The sequence below is a fragment of the Carassius carassius genome, chromosome 9 (genome assembly GCF_963082965.1).
Source record: "Carassius carassius chromosome 9, fCarCar2.1, whole genome shotgun sequence".
NCBI classification, from domain to species: Eukaryota; Metazoa; Chordata; class Actinopteri; order Cypriniformes; family Cyprinidae; genus Carassius; species Carassius carassius.
In genome coordinates this window covers 27,462,654-27,482,651 of record NC_081763.1, presented here as the reverse complement: position 1 = coordinate 27,482,651, position 19,998 = coordinate 27,462,654, and the positions used below count along the sequence as shown (strand labels likewise).

The following is a 19,998-nucleotide window of genomic DNA, read 5'->3' as shown; positions in this document are numbered from 1 at the left end:
CCCAAATATGCCTTTCAGTCCAAGCAACTGAGAGCGTTTTGACCTGGTATTTCTCCGCCTGTTGACATGTTCCAGCCTGTATTTGGCTCATCTATGTATCTTGACTGATTGAAAAGCATCTACCCTGCCCAAAATGCTCAAAAATGCTCAATCCTGGGTTGCACCAGGTCTTCCTCAAATTGGGACAAAGTTTGCTACAGCTTATTTTGTAACTACTCTGTTGGGTGCCACTTGGTTCCTAACACTTAAATCACCAAATGCTAATGGATCCATTAAAGGTGCACTAAGCAAATTTTCCCAAACAGTGTTGATATTTGGAAGCACCAAGAACAAACACGCTCATGTCCTAACAGGACCTTGCCTGCCGACCACAGCATATTTAAACAAAAGCCAACACAGATTAGTTGTGTGAAACAAAGCAAAATCAACATGTATAGTAGGCTATAGTAACTAACACAACTTTAACACGCATGTGATCGATTGGGATGCCGTGCTCACTGACATGCTCGCTCCTATCACAGTCACACACACACTCATCAGAATGATATCTAATGTTTTATAATAATAATAATAATAAAAAGCAATTAAATAAGTAAATAAGAATGATAAAATAAGTTCTAGGTTTGTAGTTCTATATGAAGAGTTCAGATGCAAAAGCCACGAAGTGCAATCTAATATTTATTCTAAAATGATTAATTTCTCAGGCTCCTATGTTTATGTTCAGTTATTTTACTTTAATGGGAAAGAAACTATTCATTGCCAATAAATTGAAATTACTGAACTAACACAAAGGGGCCTGCTTTCAAGCATTGGTGAAATGAATTGTGGGTCCACTGCGTCGAGTTAGGTGAGTTGCTCGTGGCAGAAGTTGAAAACTTTAAGCGCCAATGGCGGCGTCTTCCAATCAAATCACCTTATGCAAATACCCTAGCACAGACGCTAGCCAATCATGTTCATGCTACACCAGAAAACTAATGTAATTTGGTTGTTGTCACTATGATGGTCGCATTAGCACCAAGCTTCACAAACGCCCTCCAAGCATTAATGTTGGCGCCCCGTGTGAATGGGCCGTTAGGCTGCGTTTTACACTTGACATTAACATACGAACAAGCAGATCGGATCACCTGTCTGTAGGGCTGGGCGATATATCTAACGATATGATCATGCGCATCTAGTCAGTAAATCTGGTTCCCTGATTACCGCTAAATCGCCATCACCTGCTTTTAAATGGAGCGGCATTTAATAGACGGAGTTGTAGATCACTGACAAGCTACGCAATATCGCGTTCATTATCCCAGATAAATCGCCTTCAATAATGAACGCGATATTGCGTAGCTTGTCAGTGATCTACGACTCTATCTGATACTGTGGCCGCCGGTCCACAACTGGTAGAAAAAGATGACGCTCACTAAAGATGACGCTCAATAAAGCTCACTGGCTGAGTTTTCTCCTCTGAAAGTAAAGGTTGCACAACTGACAGAATAAGTACATTTTATTAGCTTTTTTTTTTTTTTACCTTGAATGCCATTGCTTAAATTGATATTTATATTTTGATATTTAATCTTCGGAGTTCAGAAACATTGTTTAATATAATCGCTGTTCATATTTTTATTCAAAGTTCAGAATCAATATAAAGTTATTACTCTTATTCTTATGATAACTGATATAATGCTGCTAAATTGTAATTGCTCTAATTTTTTTTTAGATTGTGATATTTCATATTTTGTTCAAATGTTTAACATGTCCTATGTTCATTTATTAGTGTGTTATATGATTAGAATGTTGTCTCGGTTTTAAAATAAAGCACAGCAATGATATTTGAGTGTATTTTCCCCTTTTCAGAAAAAGTATCGAAAAAGTATCGTAATTCTTGACTTGGTATCAAAACAATAATTTTGGTATCGTGACAACACTAGGGCAAAGTTAACCTGAAGTAGTGAGTTTTCTTTTGAAAAGCATTTTCAGTTGTGGGACATTTTTTACAAATCAAAGATAAGTGTAGGAGTCTCATTACCGCTCCACACAGTTCGCAAGAGAGTGGGTGGGGTTTTGCATTTCGTTGACCTTTTGAATGCAGACACGATGGGTGGATCACTTTTAACATTACACTGAGAACTGATCACAATGCGTCCTCGACTATCTCTGGAGCATGACACACTGATCGGATAACATTCTGATAAGTGCGTTTACACTTGTCTTTTCAATGTGTATGTGGACAACATCCAGATACAGGTTGCATGTTAATGCCAAGTGTAAACAGCCTGAACTTGGTCCTGGAGGGCCGTGTCCTGCATAGTTTAGCTCCAACCCTTATTAAACACACCTGAACCAGTTAATCAAGGTCTTACAAGGAGTTGGTAATGTTTACTATGAAAAACTGTCTTGATTTGGACTGTTTTTGAGTTGTTTATGGAGGGATCATGTGAGGTAGGCATGGGCCGGTATTGGATTTTGATTGTATTATATTAAGCAAAAATATCACAGTATTTTTGTTACAGCTCTAAAACAAAAGCAGCGCTGCACTGAAACACTGCTACAGAGACTAGATGAAAGGAAAATACCATCAAATTTTAAACTTTTTTTGAAGTGTCAATTCAACCTCAAACTTGTTCATATAAACCCCCAAATCAGTATTTGGTATTTTCTTCCAATAGTTTGTGCATCATGAACAGTGAATGATCTGCCTGCTACAGTATTTTTCTCTTTGTGTCCGTGTCATACAGAGTTTAACTCCAACCCTAACAGGCATTTACAGACTTCATATTTTCACATAAATTAAATTTTGGAAAATTATTGCATTGCAACGCAGTTTGTCAAATCACGTATACCTTAAAACCGGTGATTGGCCCATGCCTACTGTGAGGTGTTAATAGCAGCGGTATGGGGTGTAGTAATTTATGGTGAATTTTGGAGGAAGAAAGTAGGGTTTGGTGGTGTTGTGCTGTCAGCTTCAGGCCGTTGTCAACCCTAAGGCCCTGGCAGACTATGGCTGCTCTAATTGGAGGAAGCCCTGAAGGTGAAGTGGATGGTACTCAGGGTGCTTTGACAGATGCCCGCTCGAGTGAGCATCACTGAAGGATTACAGTATGGTGAGGTGATAAAATGTTTATTTTGGTTGCACTAGGAACTGAGCTTCGAGACAATTTGCCCTTCCCTGCATAGATGCTCTCTCAGAAACACCAGACATTCCAGCCCTTCCTTAAAATGCACTGTATACATGCCCACAAACTAGCACTTCAGAGCAAAATGTTCATTAACTCCTAACATATGCTCCCTTTCTATCTCTTTTACTTCTTTGCATCCTCTTAAACACAGCATCAAAGCCCTGAACAAAATGTCAAATCTCTTTGCTCACCCCTAGCATGAGTGTCTGCTTCCCTCCCACAAATATAATCTCACACTGTTTAACACAACATGGAATGATGGGTGGTGTGAACAAGGGATGATGCTGTGGACAGTTTTTGCATGAGGGAAAATGGAAGCATCTTTGGTATGTTTGGATGCACAGCCCCTGTTGCCTCATATGTTATGTTTTAAATGTTTTGTGCTGGAAGTCCTTGGTAAACTAGCTTAACGATAAAGGCATGCACTAAACCACCATGGAAATTCATGCATAATCTAGTCTTTTCAGCAGGTGGTGAATGCTATCAGTGGCCTTTTAATAACCAGCCCCAGGTGCTATCTGCTGACGTTGTTTGTATATATAGATTTAATTTATTTTTTTGGTAAACAAAGCTAGATAATACTCTAATTTGTAGCTGATAGGATTTTTAAATTAGCCAAGTATTTAGTAACAAGCTGTGGATGGGACAAGTTCATTACTGAATTTACTTGTGGAGGAAGTATATGCGTGTCTATGTGTGTGTATAAAAACTGTCAAATTGCTCCCATATTACAAATTGCCTGCTTTGTTCTTTTTCTTTTTTGTGAGGACTGTATTAGTATAGATGACAGACTATGCCCAATAATGGTTATTTAAATGGTTTTTTCTAACCCTAGCCCTTATATTTATAATTAAATAAATATATATATATATTTATTTATTAATTTTATTCAATCAGCATTTTAGAATGATTTCTGAAGGATCATCAGATGCTGAAAACCGGAACAATGGCTGCTGAAAATTCAGCTTTGCATCAGAGGAATAAATTTACATTTTAAAATATATTCAAATACAAAACTGTTATTTTAAATTGTAACAGTATTTTACAATATAGGTGTTTCTACTATATTTTTGAGCAAATATTCCAGCCTTGTTAACTTGGAGCATTTTAAAGTAATAGCATTTTATTTCACTTTTATTTAGACAAAATAGTATGGATTTTTAATATTAGCTTATTGGCCTTAGGTGATAATCATAGGTTTATTGGTATTTGTTAGCCTTTAAAATTTGGTGCATCCTTAGTTTGAGGATTTATTTGGGCCTAGAGATAACCCAATGCACATGCTGCAATTCTGCCTTATAAACAAACCTTTACCTCTCTTGCAGACCATCATGGAACAGTTCAATCCCTGTTTGCGGAATTTCATTGCCATGGGAAAGAACTACGAGAAGGCTCTCTCCAGTAAGTACCCTCACATCACATCTCCAGACGTCCCCCGTTTCATTCCTCACTCAGGCAGCCGTCCAAACCTTCCACGCCTTCCCATCCGCCTTTAAGGCCAGTTCATTTAAGGATGATGACAATATTTGTCATCCTATCATTCAGATGGCCACACAGCCTTATTAACTCTCACACAGCCCGAGACACCTCCTGAGCTCAGAAGGGTCGAACACAAAAGCTTTGCTGATGAGGGAATTCAGAGGAGATAATGTGCCCAGCCTCAATGATGATTTGATATTTAGCCATTAGACAGGAACAATCAGACAACTTTGAAGGCTTTGTGCGGTAGGTGGCTGATGAAAGCTACACATTTGCCCATTGATGTCTCGTTCACATTGGCAAATGTAATCTTACTCTGGCAGCCTAGGGCCAACAGTGGACGAAAAACCTTTAGGGTGATTTGCAAGGATGCATCTTAAAGGAATATCCATTTTCTTATACAATGTTCTGTCCGAATACTCTATTATGATTGGCAGGTATACATTAAAACTGTACAGGTAGTTCCAAGTCAATTTTATCAATTTTAATTGCATTTCTGTATTAATGCGTTGCTTTCATTGATGCACGCATGCACGCACGCACGCATGCGCACACACACACACACACACACACACACACAGAGATTGGAGATCACACTGCGCACACACAGAAACATTCAGGAGCACAGAAACGTCTGGTCAATGCTGCCCCGTGCCTTTTTCTCTCTGTAAAATAGCTTAGACACTGGATCTCTACATTTATATTCCTCGCTGTTATTGAAATCAAATATAGTGCTGCCAATATCATTACCAGCTTTACTTTGACATTGCTGTTAAATTACCGTGGTATAAGCGGGATAATGCACGGCTAGCTGGACATCAAACCGCTTCATTTCTGGTGGTTCTATGCCTCCACATCGTGCATTAAAAGTTTAATTCACAGCTGGCCATGCATTATACTCTACTTATAAAGATGGAAATCCGGGTTACAGTGTCAGTGAGATGCTTACAATGGAAGTAAAGGTGACAACCTATAAACATTAAAATCAGTGTCATTTTAGTATCTTTGAGATGTAAATGTGTTAAACATACTTTTAGTGCGAATTATATAACATTGTTGCCATCACAATGCAATGCTATAAACACAAAATGATTGTAAAAACAATTTAAACAGTTTTACAGCTCAAATAATGCACACATTTTTTATTTAATGTCAATGATTGTATAAAATTATCAGCTTTACATTTCTTTTAAATCCTCCAAAAATTGGCCCCTTCCATTTTAAGTAGGGCTGCAACTAACGATTATTTTGATAATCGATTAATCTGTCGATTATTTTTACGATTAATCGATTTATGTACTTTAGTTTTGCCCATTTTTTCCCCAACTAACTTATTAATAAAGAGTCTTTATCATTCAACAGACTTTTTAGAGATTTTAACCATTTTGCATTGTCATTTCCTCATCAAAAACATACCTGGAGTTGTGTTTTATTATGTGCTAGTAATCCTTTGTCGAACTCTTCTGCAATCAGAACACTGACCCATACTCTAGCAAATTTCACAAGGAGATTTCAATAATGTTTTCACCATGGCAGTCCTTAGGGCTCCTAAAGTAGTTTAACATCCCGAACAAAGCTTAAGGAATCTTTCAGAACATATTTACACTAAGAATAAGAATAAAACAGAATAAAATTGCAGTACATTGCATTTTATTATTTTTTTTCCTGTAAACACACAACTTATACCTGGGAAACGGCTTCATAGCTTATGCTGTGAAATTGTAAACAGTCATTCGAATAAAGTGTTAATGGCATGAAACCTGAATGGAACTCAGATTTTAAAGTAAAATCCATCAGAAAAAAAGTATTGAAAAAATGTGAAAAAAAAATGGACAAAAAAAAACTTGCTGTGTGAAAAAGAGCAGTGAATACTTAGAAAAAAAGTGCATTTTTAAATACATTTAAACATTTACTTCTCTCATTCAGTCATAATTAGGCTGCAAGACTGAATTATGAACTGGTAAACGAAAAACTGATCACAGAACATGTTTGTAAAGCTTTAAATGTTAACTGTTAAAAAAGCAATGTTATTAGCTTTTACGACTAAACATCTAAACATTTGCAAACAACTTTGTACTGGAGAATCTGAACATATAAAAGTCAGTTCAGTAGTGCAAAGTTTAGAGGTTACTTTTTTTTTTTTTTTTTTTTTTTTTTTTTTGAAGGCTCAAAGTAAAGTACTCCCACACTTTGGATGACTTAGTTCGATTAGTTTTATCTTTCGCTTTTTTTTCTTTCTTTCTCGAGCTTACTCCACTGCCGTCTGTCTCCACCAACTCGCTGAATGCTGCAGAGAGCTGTTTGGGAAGCACGTGACATAAAACGAGGCCAGCTATTGGCTCTTCGCTACTTCTCCTGCTGTACTGGCTGAGTAAAACCTCCGGTGGCTCATTACTGCCACACTTTGGTCACCACAGATTTAAAATATGCATGAAATGAGCCACTTACGGCAAATAAAGTTATTTAGCAACCAATCGATGACTAAATTAGTTGACAACTATTTTAATAATCGATTAAATCGCTTAGTTGTTTCAGCTCTAATTTTAAGTACCTCACTATAACCTCAATGTTTGCTTTTTTTTTTAAATGAGACCATGACAAGTCAAAGTTATTTTTGATATCCTGTTAAATTTACAGTAAAATATTTTGGTTCACCATGTTTTGTTGTTGTTGTAAAATATACAGCAATACAAGAAACATACTATTGCTTTATTCCTGTAAATTTTACAACTTGTATTAAAAAAAAATATTTGTGTAAAATGTTCATATCATATGTGAAGTGTCACAAAGAAATTCTGGGAATGTCTTTTTACTTCACTGTAAATTATACGGTAAATTATAGCATTTACTTCCAAAAACCTTAAATTTGACAGTAACTTGTAGTAAAATATAAACATATAATGTAACCATTTAAAAAGTCACTGTAAATGGTAAGATAACTTGGTTTACTAATTAACAGGTTTTAACTAGTTTTTTTTATCTTTTTTTTTTTTGTAAAAATTTACAATGTACAAATGGCGTCAACTGAGCTTACCCTTATTGAATTCACAATATTCCTTTAGCAAGTCACAAAGGAAACAGGGGCTACCCTTGAATCCCAGCACCCAACCGAAAACTATTGAGCATTAATGGCCAATTGGTTGAGGTGGTAAAAGAGACTCTTATCCTCAAAAAGTGGCTGACTGCACACAGGGGTCCATATGCTGCCAGACTGCTGTCCATAGGTAGCAAGATAGAGTGGTAGCGCAAATTATGCAGCAGTGGGGTAGAGAATGGCATGGGATTTTACCCAGACATGGCTGAAAGGACATAAAGAGAAGACACATAGTTGAAAAAGAGATTTATTCCATAATTGACTACCCTGTACTGAGGGAAACTGGGGTCTGGTGGTAGGTCCTAGGCCACTTAGCCCACCAGAATAAATTGTAATCCTCTTTTGCTCTCAGGCCTTGTCTTTACCACCCTACCTCGTGTTTTAGGAAATTAAATCACTGTCACAAAGTCAGCAAAGCTTTCTACCCCCATTTATTATTTCTGACTGCTATTGTTCTTGCTGATTTGTTTTAGAGCCTCAGGCACAGAAAGATGAATGAGTGCAGTAGGAGGAGTGTGTTATGACATGGTTCTTTCTCAGTAAAATAGAGAATTTCAAAGCAGGAGTCTTGAATATATGGATGAGAATTGTAAAAATCCAAGTTTTCACTTAACCATTCTGCTCCAAATACTGAAGCCTATCTCAGCATCAAAAAAGGAAATAAAGGTCGCAATTTCAAAAGCTTGATGGAAGCATCTACAGGGCTTTTTACAGTTATGTAGCTTATGGAAAAACATGTTGAATCAAATTCACAATTAAAGTTGGTCTTTTACTTAACAAGTTCTACAAACTCAAATAGTTTTTTATTTGTGTATTAAAATTCATTAAGCTTGCATTTCAAGTGAAGCTGAGGATTGAATTAATAGTGGTTAGTTTAACTTGTCTATCGGTTTGAGCAAACTGAAAAAATGTTATAAGCTTAAAGTTTTATAACCATTTAAACTTTAAAACTCACCGAAGATAACACCAATAACTCTAATGGTGACTTGAAACATAACACAACTTTTACAACAAAATATAATCAACACCTACATATAACTGAAATATCTATTTCTTCTCAGTAAAAATGTGTAAGTTTTAACTTAAGTACAGTACTTGCTATTTAATTTTTTTTTTCAGTTGTAATATTTTAATTGAAATATTCAATTAAAGTTGACTTATGTCGCGTAAACCTTTTCTACATTTTATAGTTGACAACCTTTAAAATAGTTGACAAAATTAAATTATATTACAGTGTTAGATTCCTTCTTGATTCCTGTCAAATCAGGATATCAGCAAAAATATGAGTTCCTCTGCTGGCCTATCCAACCTAGATAAATAAAGGAAGAAGCAAAGAAACCGAGGGCCTTCTCTCTCTGTTTCTGTTCCTAGAGTTGATGTCAGGCACATTTTTTCATAATTTCCTTGTCAATAACCCCTGAACTCTATCCACATAGTGGCTCACCTTGTGCAACAGTCTGCTTTGCCTTACTTAATCAGAGCCACAGCTGGCCAGCTTGATGAATTGTTTGCTCAATTTTTTTTTCTACCCGTGCCAGAAGCGCAGGGAGGTTTCACACAGACTCTCCATAGATTCAAATGAAGGTTCTGATTGATTTCTGAATGAGTTCCTTAAAGAATAGCTGACTGGTATCCGTTTTGATGTTCTGTACAGATATTCCATATATACAATCCTTTTTTTTTTTTTTTTTTAAAGAAAGTTTTATTCAGCATAGAATCATTCAGTTGATTAAAAATGACATTTATAGTGTTAGAAAATAACTATTTCAAATAAATGCTGTTCCTCAAATGTTGTTCATCCACAAAAAAAAATAAAAATTCAACAGCAAATCAACAAATTAGAAACCAAACTGAAGGATCATGTGACACTGGAGTCAATATTATTATTTTCACTGTATTTTTGTAAATCTTGCTGACCCCAAACAGGAATGGATGGATGGATATTTTTTGTTGTTACTTATAAATGCAGGGTTGTCAAAAAATCATAAAGATTTATATTCATATTGTCCAAAACCCCACATTTCCAAACATTTGCAGAGCACTGTATACAGTAAATATCTTCTGTCCATTACATCAGCCGGAGTTTGTCTCTGGTGTCTTAATGAACCCCAAACCTGCTTGAGCTGTAAGAAGCAATAGTAGTAGTAGTACAGTAGTTCATGAAGTCTCTGAAAAGGTCATTGTAACAGCTAGGTTGTACTAGTAAATCGCTTAGCTATGCTGGTCCAACACCAAACCAGGCTAGGCTAGACCACAGCTGGAAAAACACCCAATCAAACGCACACATTGGAGATAATGATAATGAGATTGTTTATTTTTTATTTATTTTTTTTAGTTGACATTTTAAAACCGTAATGAGGCATGGGATAGGAAAGCAGTGTGTGTGACAGGGAGACAGCTGGGCTGGTCTGGTAAAGAAAAAAGGGCCCAATTTCCTTAGTCACAGGAGAGCGATCTTTACTCATTCTAAATGTGTTTCCTGTAAAACTGATTCGATTTCCTGTTGTGCAACAGATTCATCCACTCTTATAGATTTTTTATTTTTTTGCTGCTCATTACTCAGCTGGACTGACAACAACTTGCCCAGCTGAGAGCCATCCCATCTTCATGATGGGCCCTTTGATCATGGAGTATACTGCTGTAATGAGAGAGGAGAATGTTTGTGACAGATTTTTCCACTTGCCTCCATCTTTTGCAGGTGTGACGTTTGCAGCAAAGGGCTATTTTGATGCTCTGGTGAGAATGGGAGAGCTGGCCAGTGAAAGCCAAGGATCTAAAGACTTGGGTGAGTCTCACCATCCTGTTTTAGCTTCAAGGGAACAGGCAAACTGTGTGGCTTGATCCGATATGACACCACAAAACACGCACTAATGGAACCACATGCTCAGCAAAGTGCCGATGTTGCTTTCATTAGGCCCGACTGTCAGAATCTAGCTGAAAAGCTTTTTGCATTGTACCTTTTTAAGTCAGAAGCATTTCAGACTTCGTTTATGTACTGGCATAAATTATTCCTTGTTTCACTCACTCAATTTCTCCAGTTTGCGTGGAAAATGAAGTCAAAGGGCTGACAGCAGTGGACGGGAATTCATCTGCCGTGCTGCAGGGAAACTCACCGATGCATCATTTATGATCAGTTTAAAAAGAAGATCTAGTTTGAGGGCTTTAACTTCTTAAAATAGCATTTTAACTTTCTGCTACAGGGAGGCTGTCAGAATTGTTGGTCAGTGCTTTGTTCTGTCAAGGATGTGAGAGTGGGTGTATGCTTGACCCTAAAGACGCTTGTTCCTTATCGGGATTGCTAAAGGTACGGCAGTGAAATCTGCTTTGTATTTGTGATGCAATCTCCATAGTCTAATGCTCATTCAAGCCCTTTTGGGCATGGGCTGAATCTTCTTCTACCTCACTATCAGGAGCCCTGTGTGAATTTAGACCCTAGTTGACTTTTGTTGTTGATTTGTTGATTCAGGCAGACTGTCAGTCTACTAATACAGACGGTATATTAGTAGTGGGTATTTTTCAGTGACTCTTTCTGAAGGTTATGTTGTTACTCCAGTATATGGTGACAAGTGGCTAATATTATGAATGAGTCGTTGAATTATTCACTCAACCAATTGGGATAGTGAAGTATTCATCTGGAGTGCTCATCATATGTTACCCTGGTACTACTTGCCTACTGTTTTCTAAATACTATGAATTCAAACATAATACTCTTTTCACACTAGGGCTGTGAATCTTTGGCAAGGCTTCGATTCGATTACGATTCATAGGTTTTCGATTCGATTCAAGAACGAATTTTGCAAATTTAGAACGATTCAATTCGATTCGATTCACAATTAAATTCGATTCGATTATAACAATTCGATTCTGCATTCTTTAAGTGCATTCATGGGATTATTTAAATGCTTCTACTAAATTCTTTAAATGCCTAGTCAGGGGGCAAATTACAGTAGCATTTATGGTTAGAGAACCATAGGTAAAAAAAAAAAAAACCTTTTGTCCATTGTTAAATGCTAGTTTAATGATGCGACATGGCATACGTTAAAATGCATGTAAGCCAAGTTTTTAAAAAAGAGCTTAAAGAGTATTATGTATAAGCTAACATTTTGTCACACCAGGGGCGCAGCCATAATTTCAGAAGTGACAGAAATGTCAAATACAATCATTTTTTGTATGTAGCCTATATAATAATAATAATAATAATTATTATTATTATTATTATTATTTATTATTATTATTTTTTTTTTCAAGGAATTATCTTTTTTAATTACTTTTAATTAGCTGTAATAAATCAAATACACTGCTGGACAATAATCAATCGTTTGTAATCGATATTTTTTTCCTAATGGCAATTTTATGATTGTTTTATATACTAGGCTACATTTAATTAGCAATTATTTAAATTTTCTGCACAGAATAAAGTAGAAAATATACTTTATAGTTTCTGTACTGTAATAAATGTCAATTGGCACTGCATCATTCATAAATTGTTTGTTTATTTTTTTGTTTCATCAGTTCATTCTGCTTTTATTTTAGTTTGGCTGCAGATATAGCCTGGCACGTCTATGAGAGCGAGATCGCTTCTCTTGCAGTGTGAAAACGTCTTCATCTCTATTTAACTTTTCCTCTCCATCAGCGAATGATTCTGAGAGAAAACGCGCCAGATGTCTGTTTGCTAATGAAACAAAAGCTACTTTCATGCATCTGATTATCAGATAAATCTCGCGCTCTTATTTCAAGGTCGTTGTTAATGCTGTGGTTAATTTTAAGTTTCCTTCGTATATTCGGTTCATCCGCATTGTTTAAAAACATTTATCATTCAATGGATCTGTGCGTATGATTTAGACACTTACATTTCTGCTCCGTCCATGCAATAAATACAGCTGTCGACGGCTCCGGTAACTCCGTCGGTAAGATGCAGAGAGCATTGACAAACTACAGAAAAGTAAAACTACTGGCCACGAGTCGAGATCGAGATCGATGCATATGAATCGACAGGGTTTGTAATCGATGCATCTAGAAAACGAGTGAATCGTTACACCCCTATTTCACACTGCTTTACGTCACTGTATATAGTAGAGAAGTATGCAGCTACAGTCTTTATGAATGAGACATTAATTAATTTGCTCAACTGATTCATTCAAACATACTGATTCATTCAGTATGAATAATCTCTAAACAGTTGCCTGTCTTTATATGAGAGAAACTCCCCCTCATGTATAACACCGTCGACAGTGCACTTCACCTCTCATTTAAACTCGCAAAAGGTATTAGCACTTGAATCCCACTCTCTCTGACTGAAAATGAATCACAGAGAGAGTCTCAGCCTCAGTCACAGACCCCCTGGACATACAACACAATGTGGCCCTCTCAAGTTACACTTCATGTACACACAACAAATCATCCATGATGTGTGAAAGACACTCCTATACAAAAATTCACGATGGTAACCATTCATTTTCAGCAAATTACCATACTACATACTAGATTTGTGATAATAGAATAAAACTTTTTTTTATATATATATCTTGTCACTTATTTTAACTAGATTTGATGACTGATACCAACCCTTTCTAAAAGTTACCAAGGTAATCATAGTTGGTGTCAAGATACTGCAATTAATTGCTACTATTCCTGTAAAGTAATAAATTAATACAAGATCTCATTCAAACAGTATAAGACGCTTGAGATTTTATTTATTTATCTTGATGACAGTGGCCATAATCAAGTTAGCGCAGTTTTATTGTAGAAGCTTTTGCATAAACTGCAGCTAAGAAAGAGCTGTTAAAGGGATAGTTCACCCCAAAAAATGTTGTTGTCATTTACTCACGTTGATGTTGTTTCAAGCCTGTATGAGTGAGTTTCTTCTGTTGAACACAAGAAAATATTTTGAATGATGGTAATCAAACAGATGACCGTAGACATTGACTCCCACTCCTATTTTTTCCATACTGTGGTAGTCAATGGCTACCGTCAACAAGGGTCATCCTTAGGGGGGTGCAGCTGCTGTGGTCGCACTGGGCCCTGCGGCGAATGGACCAAGGAGGACAACACCCTTTATGGCTATTTTTTAGTATGATCAACAGCTGACTGGGATTTATACTTGTTTGGAACAACATGAGGGTGAGGAAATTGACAAATTTCCATTTTTGATTGAACTATGCTTTTAACTGAAATTCAAACATTCATTGTTTAAATGAAAGATAAGGTAGTTTGTTATGTGTGTGTGTTTGTTACAATACTAAAAACATTTGACTGATGGCTGTTTTGCATCATTTTCAAATGCAGTTATATGTAGATAATGGACAGGTGTGGTTTGTGAGAACCTGTGCAATTGTTCATCAGCAGTGTCACAATGAGTCATTCTGTTTTGATTAAGAGAGGAGTGTGCGTCTCTCTCTCTCTCTCTCTCTCTCTCTCTCTCTCTCTCTCTCTCTCTCTCTCTCTCTCTCTCTCTCTCTCTCTCTCTCTCTCTCTCTCTCTCTCTCTCTCTCTCTCTCTCTCTCTCTCTCTCTCTCTCTCTCTCTGTGTGAGTGTGTGTGTGCATTCATTACTCAATAACAGAAGTGCTTGCATTAGAGCAGGAGTGCTCAATCCTGGAGATCTACAGTAGCGGCTCTCAGTCTGCTAACACACCTGACTATAATTTTCTAGTGAACCCAAAAACCCTGATGAGCGGTTTCAGGTGTGTGATTAGAGTAGCAGCTGAACTCTGCAGGAAGATTATTGGGAGCTATGTTAATCTACAGACACACTAGGCTTCCAAAATGTCTTTGGACCCCTCAAAAAATATGGGCAACAGGATGTGATGTCATGCTCTAGAGCTTCTGACTAACAGTGACTTTGTTTATATGGACATAAGTAATCTAATTATTTACCTTATTCTAAAAAAGCCAATATTATGATTTAAGGTGTTTGCATGAGTTGCTTTTAGAATATTCCTTTCATTTTCCCGTTTTACATGCTATAGTTCAATTAATCGCACAGATCATTATAGCTTCATGTGCAGTTAATTATTTGTACGTGCATACAGACGATGGCGGTGTGGAAGCTCTTTTATTTGCCCGACTTAATCAGAGTATTGTCCTAATCGTATTAAACTATTATAGTAAATCAAAGTATTGTTGTCCATGTAAAGGTACGGAGTGTTATTAACTAAATCAAAAATTGTTAATAATAGTTTTGGTTAATGGAAATAATGCTAAAATAAATATTGCGTGACATGCTTAAAGAACTTTTAAATTTAAAAATTAGGAATGTTGCCTTGGCAACTAACTGAAATAAACTAAATTGAAGTACTAAAATTGCGACAATTAAAAATGAAAAGATAGTTGTTTAAAGCACATAACAAAATAACTAAAACTTATACTACAATTAAAATATAAAATATAAAAATAAAGGCTTATTCTAAATAATAAATATTATTGGACATTTTTTCACTATCTGAACCAATTTATTATACCACATGAAAAATAAGATTCTATTAAAATGTAATATTACATTTTAAAGAATTCTGTTTTTTAAATGATAAAATACTAAATTTGAAATATTAAAACATTCTTTTTAAATATTAACACATTTAATTAAAACATTAGCCTTAAAGGGTTAGTTCACCCAAAAATGAAAATCACTGTTTTACTCACCCTCAAAGCATCGTAGATGTATGTGACCTTTCTTCTTTCAGACAAATCCAGTCGGAGTTATATTAAAAAAGTGCATTTAATAAAACATCCCTCACACGGCTCCGGGCGGTGAATAAAGGCCTCTTGTAGCGAATCCATGCATTTCTGTAAGATAAATATCCATATTTCAAATGTAATAAACACTTTTTTTCTCGCTTCCGATGACTGTGGTCCTTGGAAGTCATGCAGCTGGATGACGTGAGACATATACGTCTTGTGTGGGCCATTTGAGAAATGCAGAAACAAAAAAAAGCCATATTCGCATGGGATTAGTATTATCTAGTGATCTCCAGTCATTAATAATTGTGGAGATTGTCTGTAATCTTAATCCCATGCTATTTTGGGTGCTGTCATATCGCTACACCATAAAATTTGCAGAAAGAGAAAGCTGAAAAGGTTTTGAGGTAGGGCTGTGTGATGTATATAATGATATGATCATGCGCATCTAGTCAGTAAATCTGGTTCCCTGATTACCGCTAAATCGTCATCACCTGCTTTAAATGGAGCGGCATTTAATAGACAGAGCCATAGATCACTGACAAGCTACGCAATACGGCGTTCTTTATCCCAGATGAATCGCCTTCGATAATGAACGCGATATTGTGTAGCTTGTCAGTGATCTACGGCTCTATTAAATGACGCTCCATTTAAAAGCAGGTGATGGTGATGATCATATCGTTAGATATATCGCCCAGCCCTATTTTGAGGTTAATGTTACAAATAATTCAGCCGAGCTCCTGGAGGCGTGCCGTGGGCGGAGCTATAATACTGTTTCGTGCTGTTTCCATTAACCTATAATCACTTATGTGCTGATTGATGCAATTGTACTTACATGAATGGGGTCTTTTATCACAGGGACGGCTCTAATAGCAAACGATGTGCACATCCAGTGTCAACCTGGGCCTTGTTTATAAAACATTCGTCACTCATATGACCAGAACACACAAATGCACTTGATAGACTCCGTTGCTGCCCGAGAAAAACAAACTGCATCCACTGTTCATGTAACGCTGGGTTTCTTTAGGGAAGCTGAACACTGTAAACTTTCCCTCACATCCAAAAACACACATCGAGACATTCTTGAACAAATCCTATGCAGTGCTGCTGACGATTTCCAGATGAAGCGCGTTGATGTGCGCGGTCTCGCTCTCCTCTTTTCATCGTGTGCGCGGGTGTGCTTTCCCGAGAGAAATGCTCAAATAAGGAGTTCCACCATCGTCTATGTCATTAGAACCATGATTGAAAAAAAAAAAAAACAGCCAAAACTTGTACCAACCCGGAAGTACGATTTTCGGCACAGAAATTCTCCGTCGTTCTAAATTTTTTTTTAACTTTGGCCATGTTTAGCATGAGAATCCATCTCTTTAATACTGTGAACAACTCTGAATACATGAAACACCATTGTACCCCCCCTTTAACCTGACCATAAAATGGGACTCTTAAGGCCTTGACATCGTATCTGGGAGATAAGTCAATAAAGACATCTTAGGTCATCTGCCGGAATGGCTTCCATGTATAACTGTCAGGGTAAGTGAGAAAAAAAGTGTTTTAAATATGGATAATTATCTTACAAAAACACATGGATTAGACGCTACAGGAGGCCTTTATTCACTCCTTAGAGCCTTGTGAGGGACGTTTTATTATGGATGCAGGCACTTTAATTCACTTCTTTTTGGACTGTTGACAACCAACACCTGCTTGCCCCCATTGAAAGGTTTGGAGGAGCCAGGACAATATTAGGCCCAATCCCAATTCTACCCCTTAGCCCTTCCCCTTCCGTCTCGATTCTCTTTTGTTTGGAGGGGAAGGGGAAGGGCCAGATAGCCCTTCAAACGAAGATTTTTCGGGACCACACTTCAGACGAAGGGGTATGAATTATCTCGGAAACATGGCAGCTACAGCGAACAAAAAAACACATAAATGTAAGCTTTTCTGGCATAAATAAAGATTTTAACGAAAAGTAATAATTCGTTTTATGTTACATTCAATTGTGAGTTCATATTAATGGTCATGTTACTCAAAGAAATGTTAGAAAAAATCGCTAATATTTGCTAAGGTCATATCATTACAGACTGCATGATAGTGCCACAGCATATGTCTGATCAGGGCGATAACTGCCTTGGACTAATCCCCCCAACAATTAGAAATCACTAAACCATTTTCTCAAATATTGCCTATTCGAGAGGGAGAGAAAGAGAAATGGAAGTTGCGTGTATTCGCGTCTGTGCGTTCTTTTTTTAGTGTGAGTTTACTTAAAAACAGCGATTGTATCCTCTCGTCGCTGGAAAAGGTAATGTAGCGATTCAGTACTTAAACTGTATTTAATAAAAGTCATGGGGCAGCGTTGACAAGTTTATTTTCTCCTGGATGTGTGAGCTGCACGATTTCCGATGTGTGTGTCAGTAAGCAGGGCATTAATACAGAACGATAATTAAAGGCTCTAATGCACACCAGTGTGTATTGTAAGAGCTAGACGACGAATGATGGCGTGTGACGTCATGGTAGTGGTGTCCCAATCCTTAGGGGAATATCTTCTCCCCTACCCCTTGACACTCTGTTTCAAGTGACAAGGGGTAGGCGGAGGGGAAGCGGTATAAAATAGAATTGGGATTGGGCCTTAACTCGGATTGGATTGGTCTGAATGAAGAAAGTCACATACACCTTGGATGCTTTGAGGGTGAGTAAAACACAGGCTGATTTTAATTTTTGGGTGAATGAACACTTTAATTTAGCCTTTTAAAATATTTATAAAATATCAAGTTGAGTAATTATTTATGTGCAGTAAATAGCAGTATCAAGTATTCAAGTCAATCACTGTGAAACAAAAATAAATACTAAGTAATTAAATGTAATATACTTAATTGGCATAGTTTTCACTGAATGATCATTAGATATAAAACTAATAATGTGGTTTTTATGGTGCCAGTTTGACTGGGAAGCAGATCTTTAATTAAACTGAGCTGTAAATTTCTTTTCTTTTGTTTTTCTTTAGGCTTAACTTTGTTTATCTTTGATTGTTAATAGTACTAAAGTTATCCAGCCACAAGCAAGGAGTCACTTTCATAATATTTATTGTTTGATTTAACATTAATAACACATTAAACATTGGTAAGTGTTTTATTCTGCACATTTACACTGCAGAACCTACAAATATCCAATTGAGATGTTTTACTACCAGTGCTGCAGTAACAGCTATTTTTGTGGATGCTTTTTTCTCTTTAATTTAGCATCAGCTTGGTACCAAAGCACTACTACTTTTGTCATCCCTAATGCAAACCATAGAGGTTTATATTCTTTATTTTGAGCCAGGTCAATATGTGACATTTAGTTCTGCATTGTTGGCGGCTTCAAACGCTGCTCATCCTGTCAGAAAATATAGTGGGAGCTATTCTTTGTTGCCTCATGGCTGACACCCAAAAAAAAGTCTTTTGAGTTTTCCTGTCGAGTCTCTCCCAGAGGGATGGCTCAAGGTTATATCCTCTCCCGTGTCAACAACGGGACTCCGCCTGCTCGTGAGAACAGGCACAACTCAAATACACATACCACGAGTTGAGCTCAATCAGACAGATCCTCACGTCATATTTTCTGAAATGATAAACTGGTCATTACATGCACGGATACACTGCAGCACCCTCTGCGACCGCCGTCCCCATCTATAATGACGGGTTTTTTACTCTGCTGAACTCTGAGCTGAAATGGAAGATGTGTCATTTAGTAACAAATGGCTTCATCTCTGTTTTGGATAGAAGATGTCCTGCGCCGTGAGGTGGAACACTAAATTCTTGTGGGCAATTTCTTGTGGGAGATGTCTGTCTTTCTTAGTGTGAGAGCCATGGGGGTTCACTTTGAGACAGACTGTAAATGGTTTTCGCCTACATGCGCTCCTGCTTTTCTCTGATATTTCTCACATTTAACACCACACATTCTCTCACATATACACACACTTGCATAAACATAGTCACGCACTCATAGTTGAGCCTGGGCAAATATCTTGTCTTCGTATATGGTGTCCTTGGATGCACAAAGCGCTTGCAGTGGGGAGCGCTCATTCTCATCTGAAAGTGAGGCGTGAGGGAGTGCACACACACACACACACACTCTTTTCCTCCCCCTCTCGCGCACACTCCCACGCTCACTGGTTTGTTTAGGATAAAGATCCCCCTATCACCACCTCCTACTCATATCCTCCCACCACCACATCTCTTTCTCTGTATTTTACTGCCTTCATTACATCACAGTTATACTCTCATCCTTACACAAGCAGACAGTGGTTGGACTGCACATAGATGACACATCACAACATGGCGCATGCTAACCAGGGTAACGTAGTGTTTTCTCACCACAGTTTTGGTTCCTCATCACTTTTTAAAGGATTATGGTGTTGCAATGAAGGAATGGTTTACCCAAAAATGAAAATGTTCCCAACCTCAGGCCGTCAAAGATATAGATGAGTTTGTTTCTTCATCAGGAGAGATTTGGATGTATTTAGCATTACATCACTTGCTCACCAATGGATCCTCTGCAGTGAATGGGTGTCATCGTTGGTAAGTGAATGGGTGTCAGCATTGGTAAGCAAGTGAGA

General features: G+C 37.2%; 1 protein-coding gene across 4 annotated transcripts in view; it reads left to right on the top strand.

Moving 5' to 3' along the window:
- The window catches only part of LOC132149476 (brain-specific angiogenesis inhibitor 1-associated protein 2-like), a 90,467-nt gene that overhangs the window by 20,071 nt on the left and 50,398 nt on the right, over positions 1–19,998 (top strand). For all 4 annotated transcript variants that reach the window (XM_059558743.1, XM_059558745.1, XM_059558746.1 and 1 more), the window contains exons 2-3: positions 4,490–4,565; positions 10,436–10,522. In XM_059558743.1, the coding sequence (XP_059414726.1) occupies positions 4,490–4,565; positions 10,436–10,522 (163 nt within the window). The remainder of the gene's footprint in view (positions 1–4,489; positions 4,566–10,435; positions 10,523–19,998) is intronic.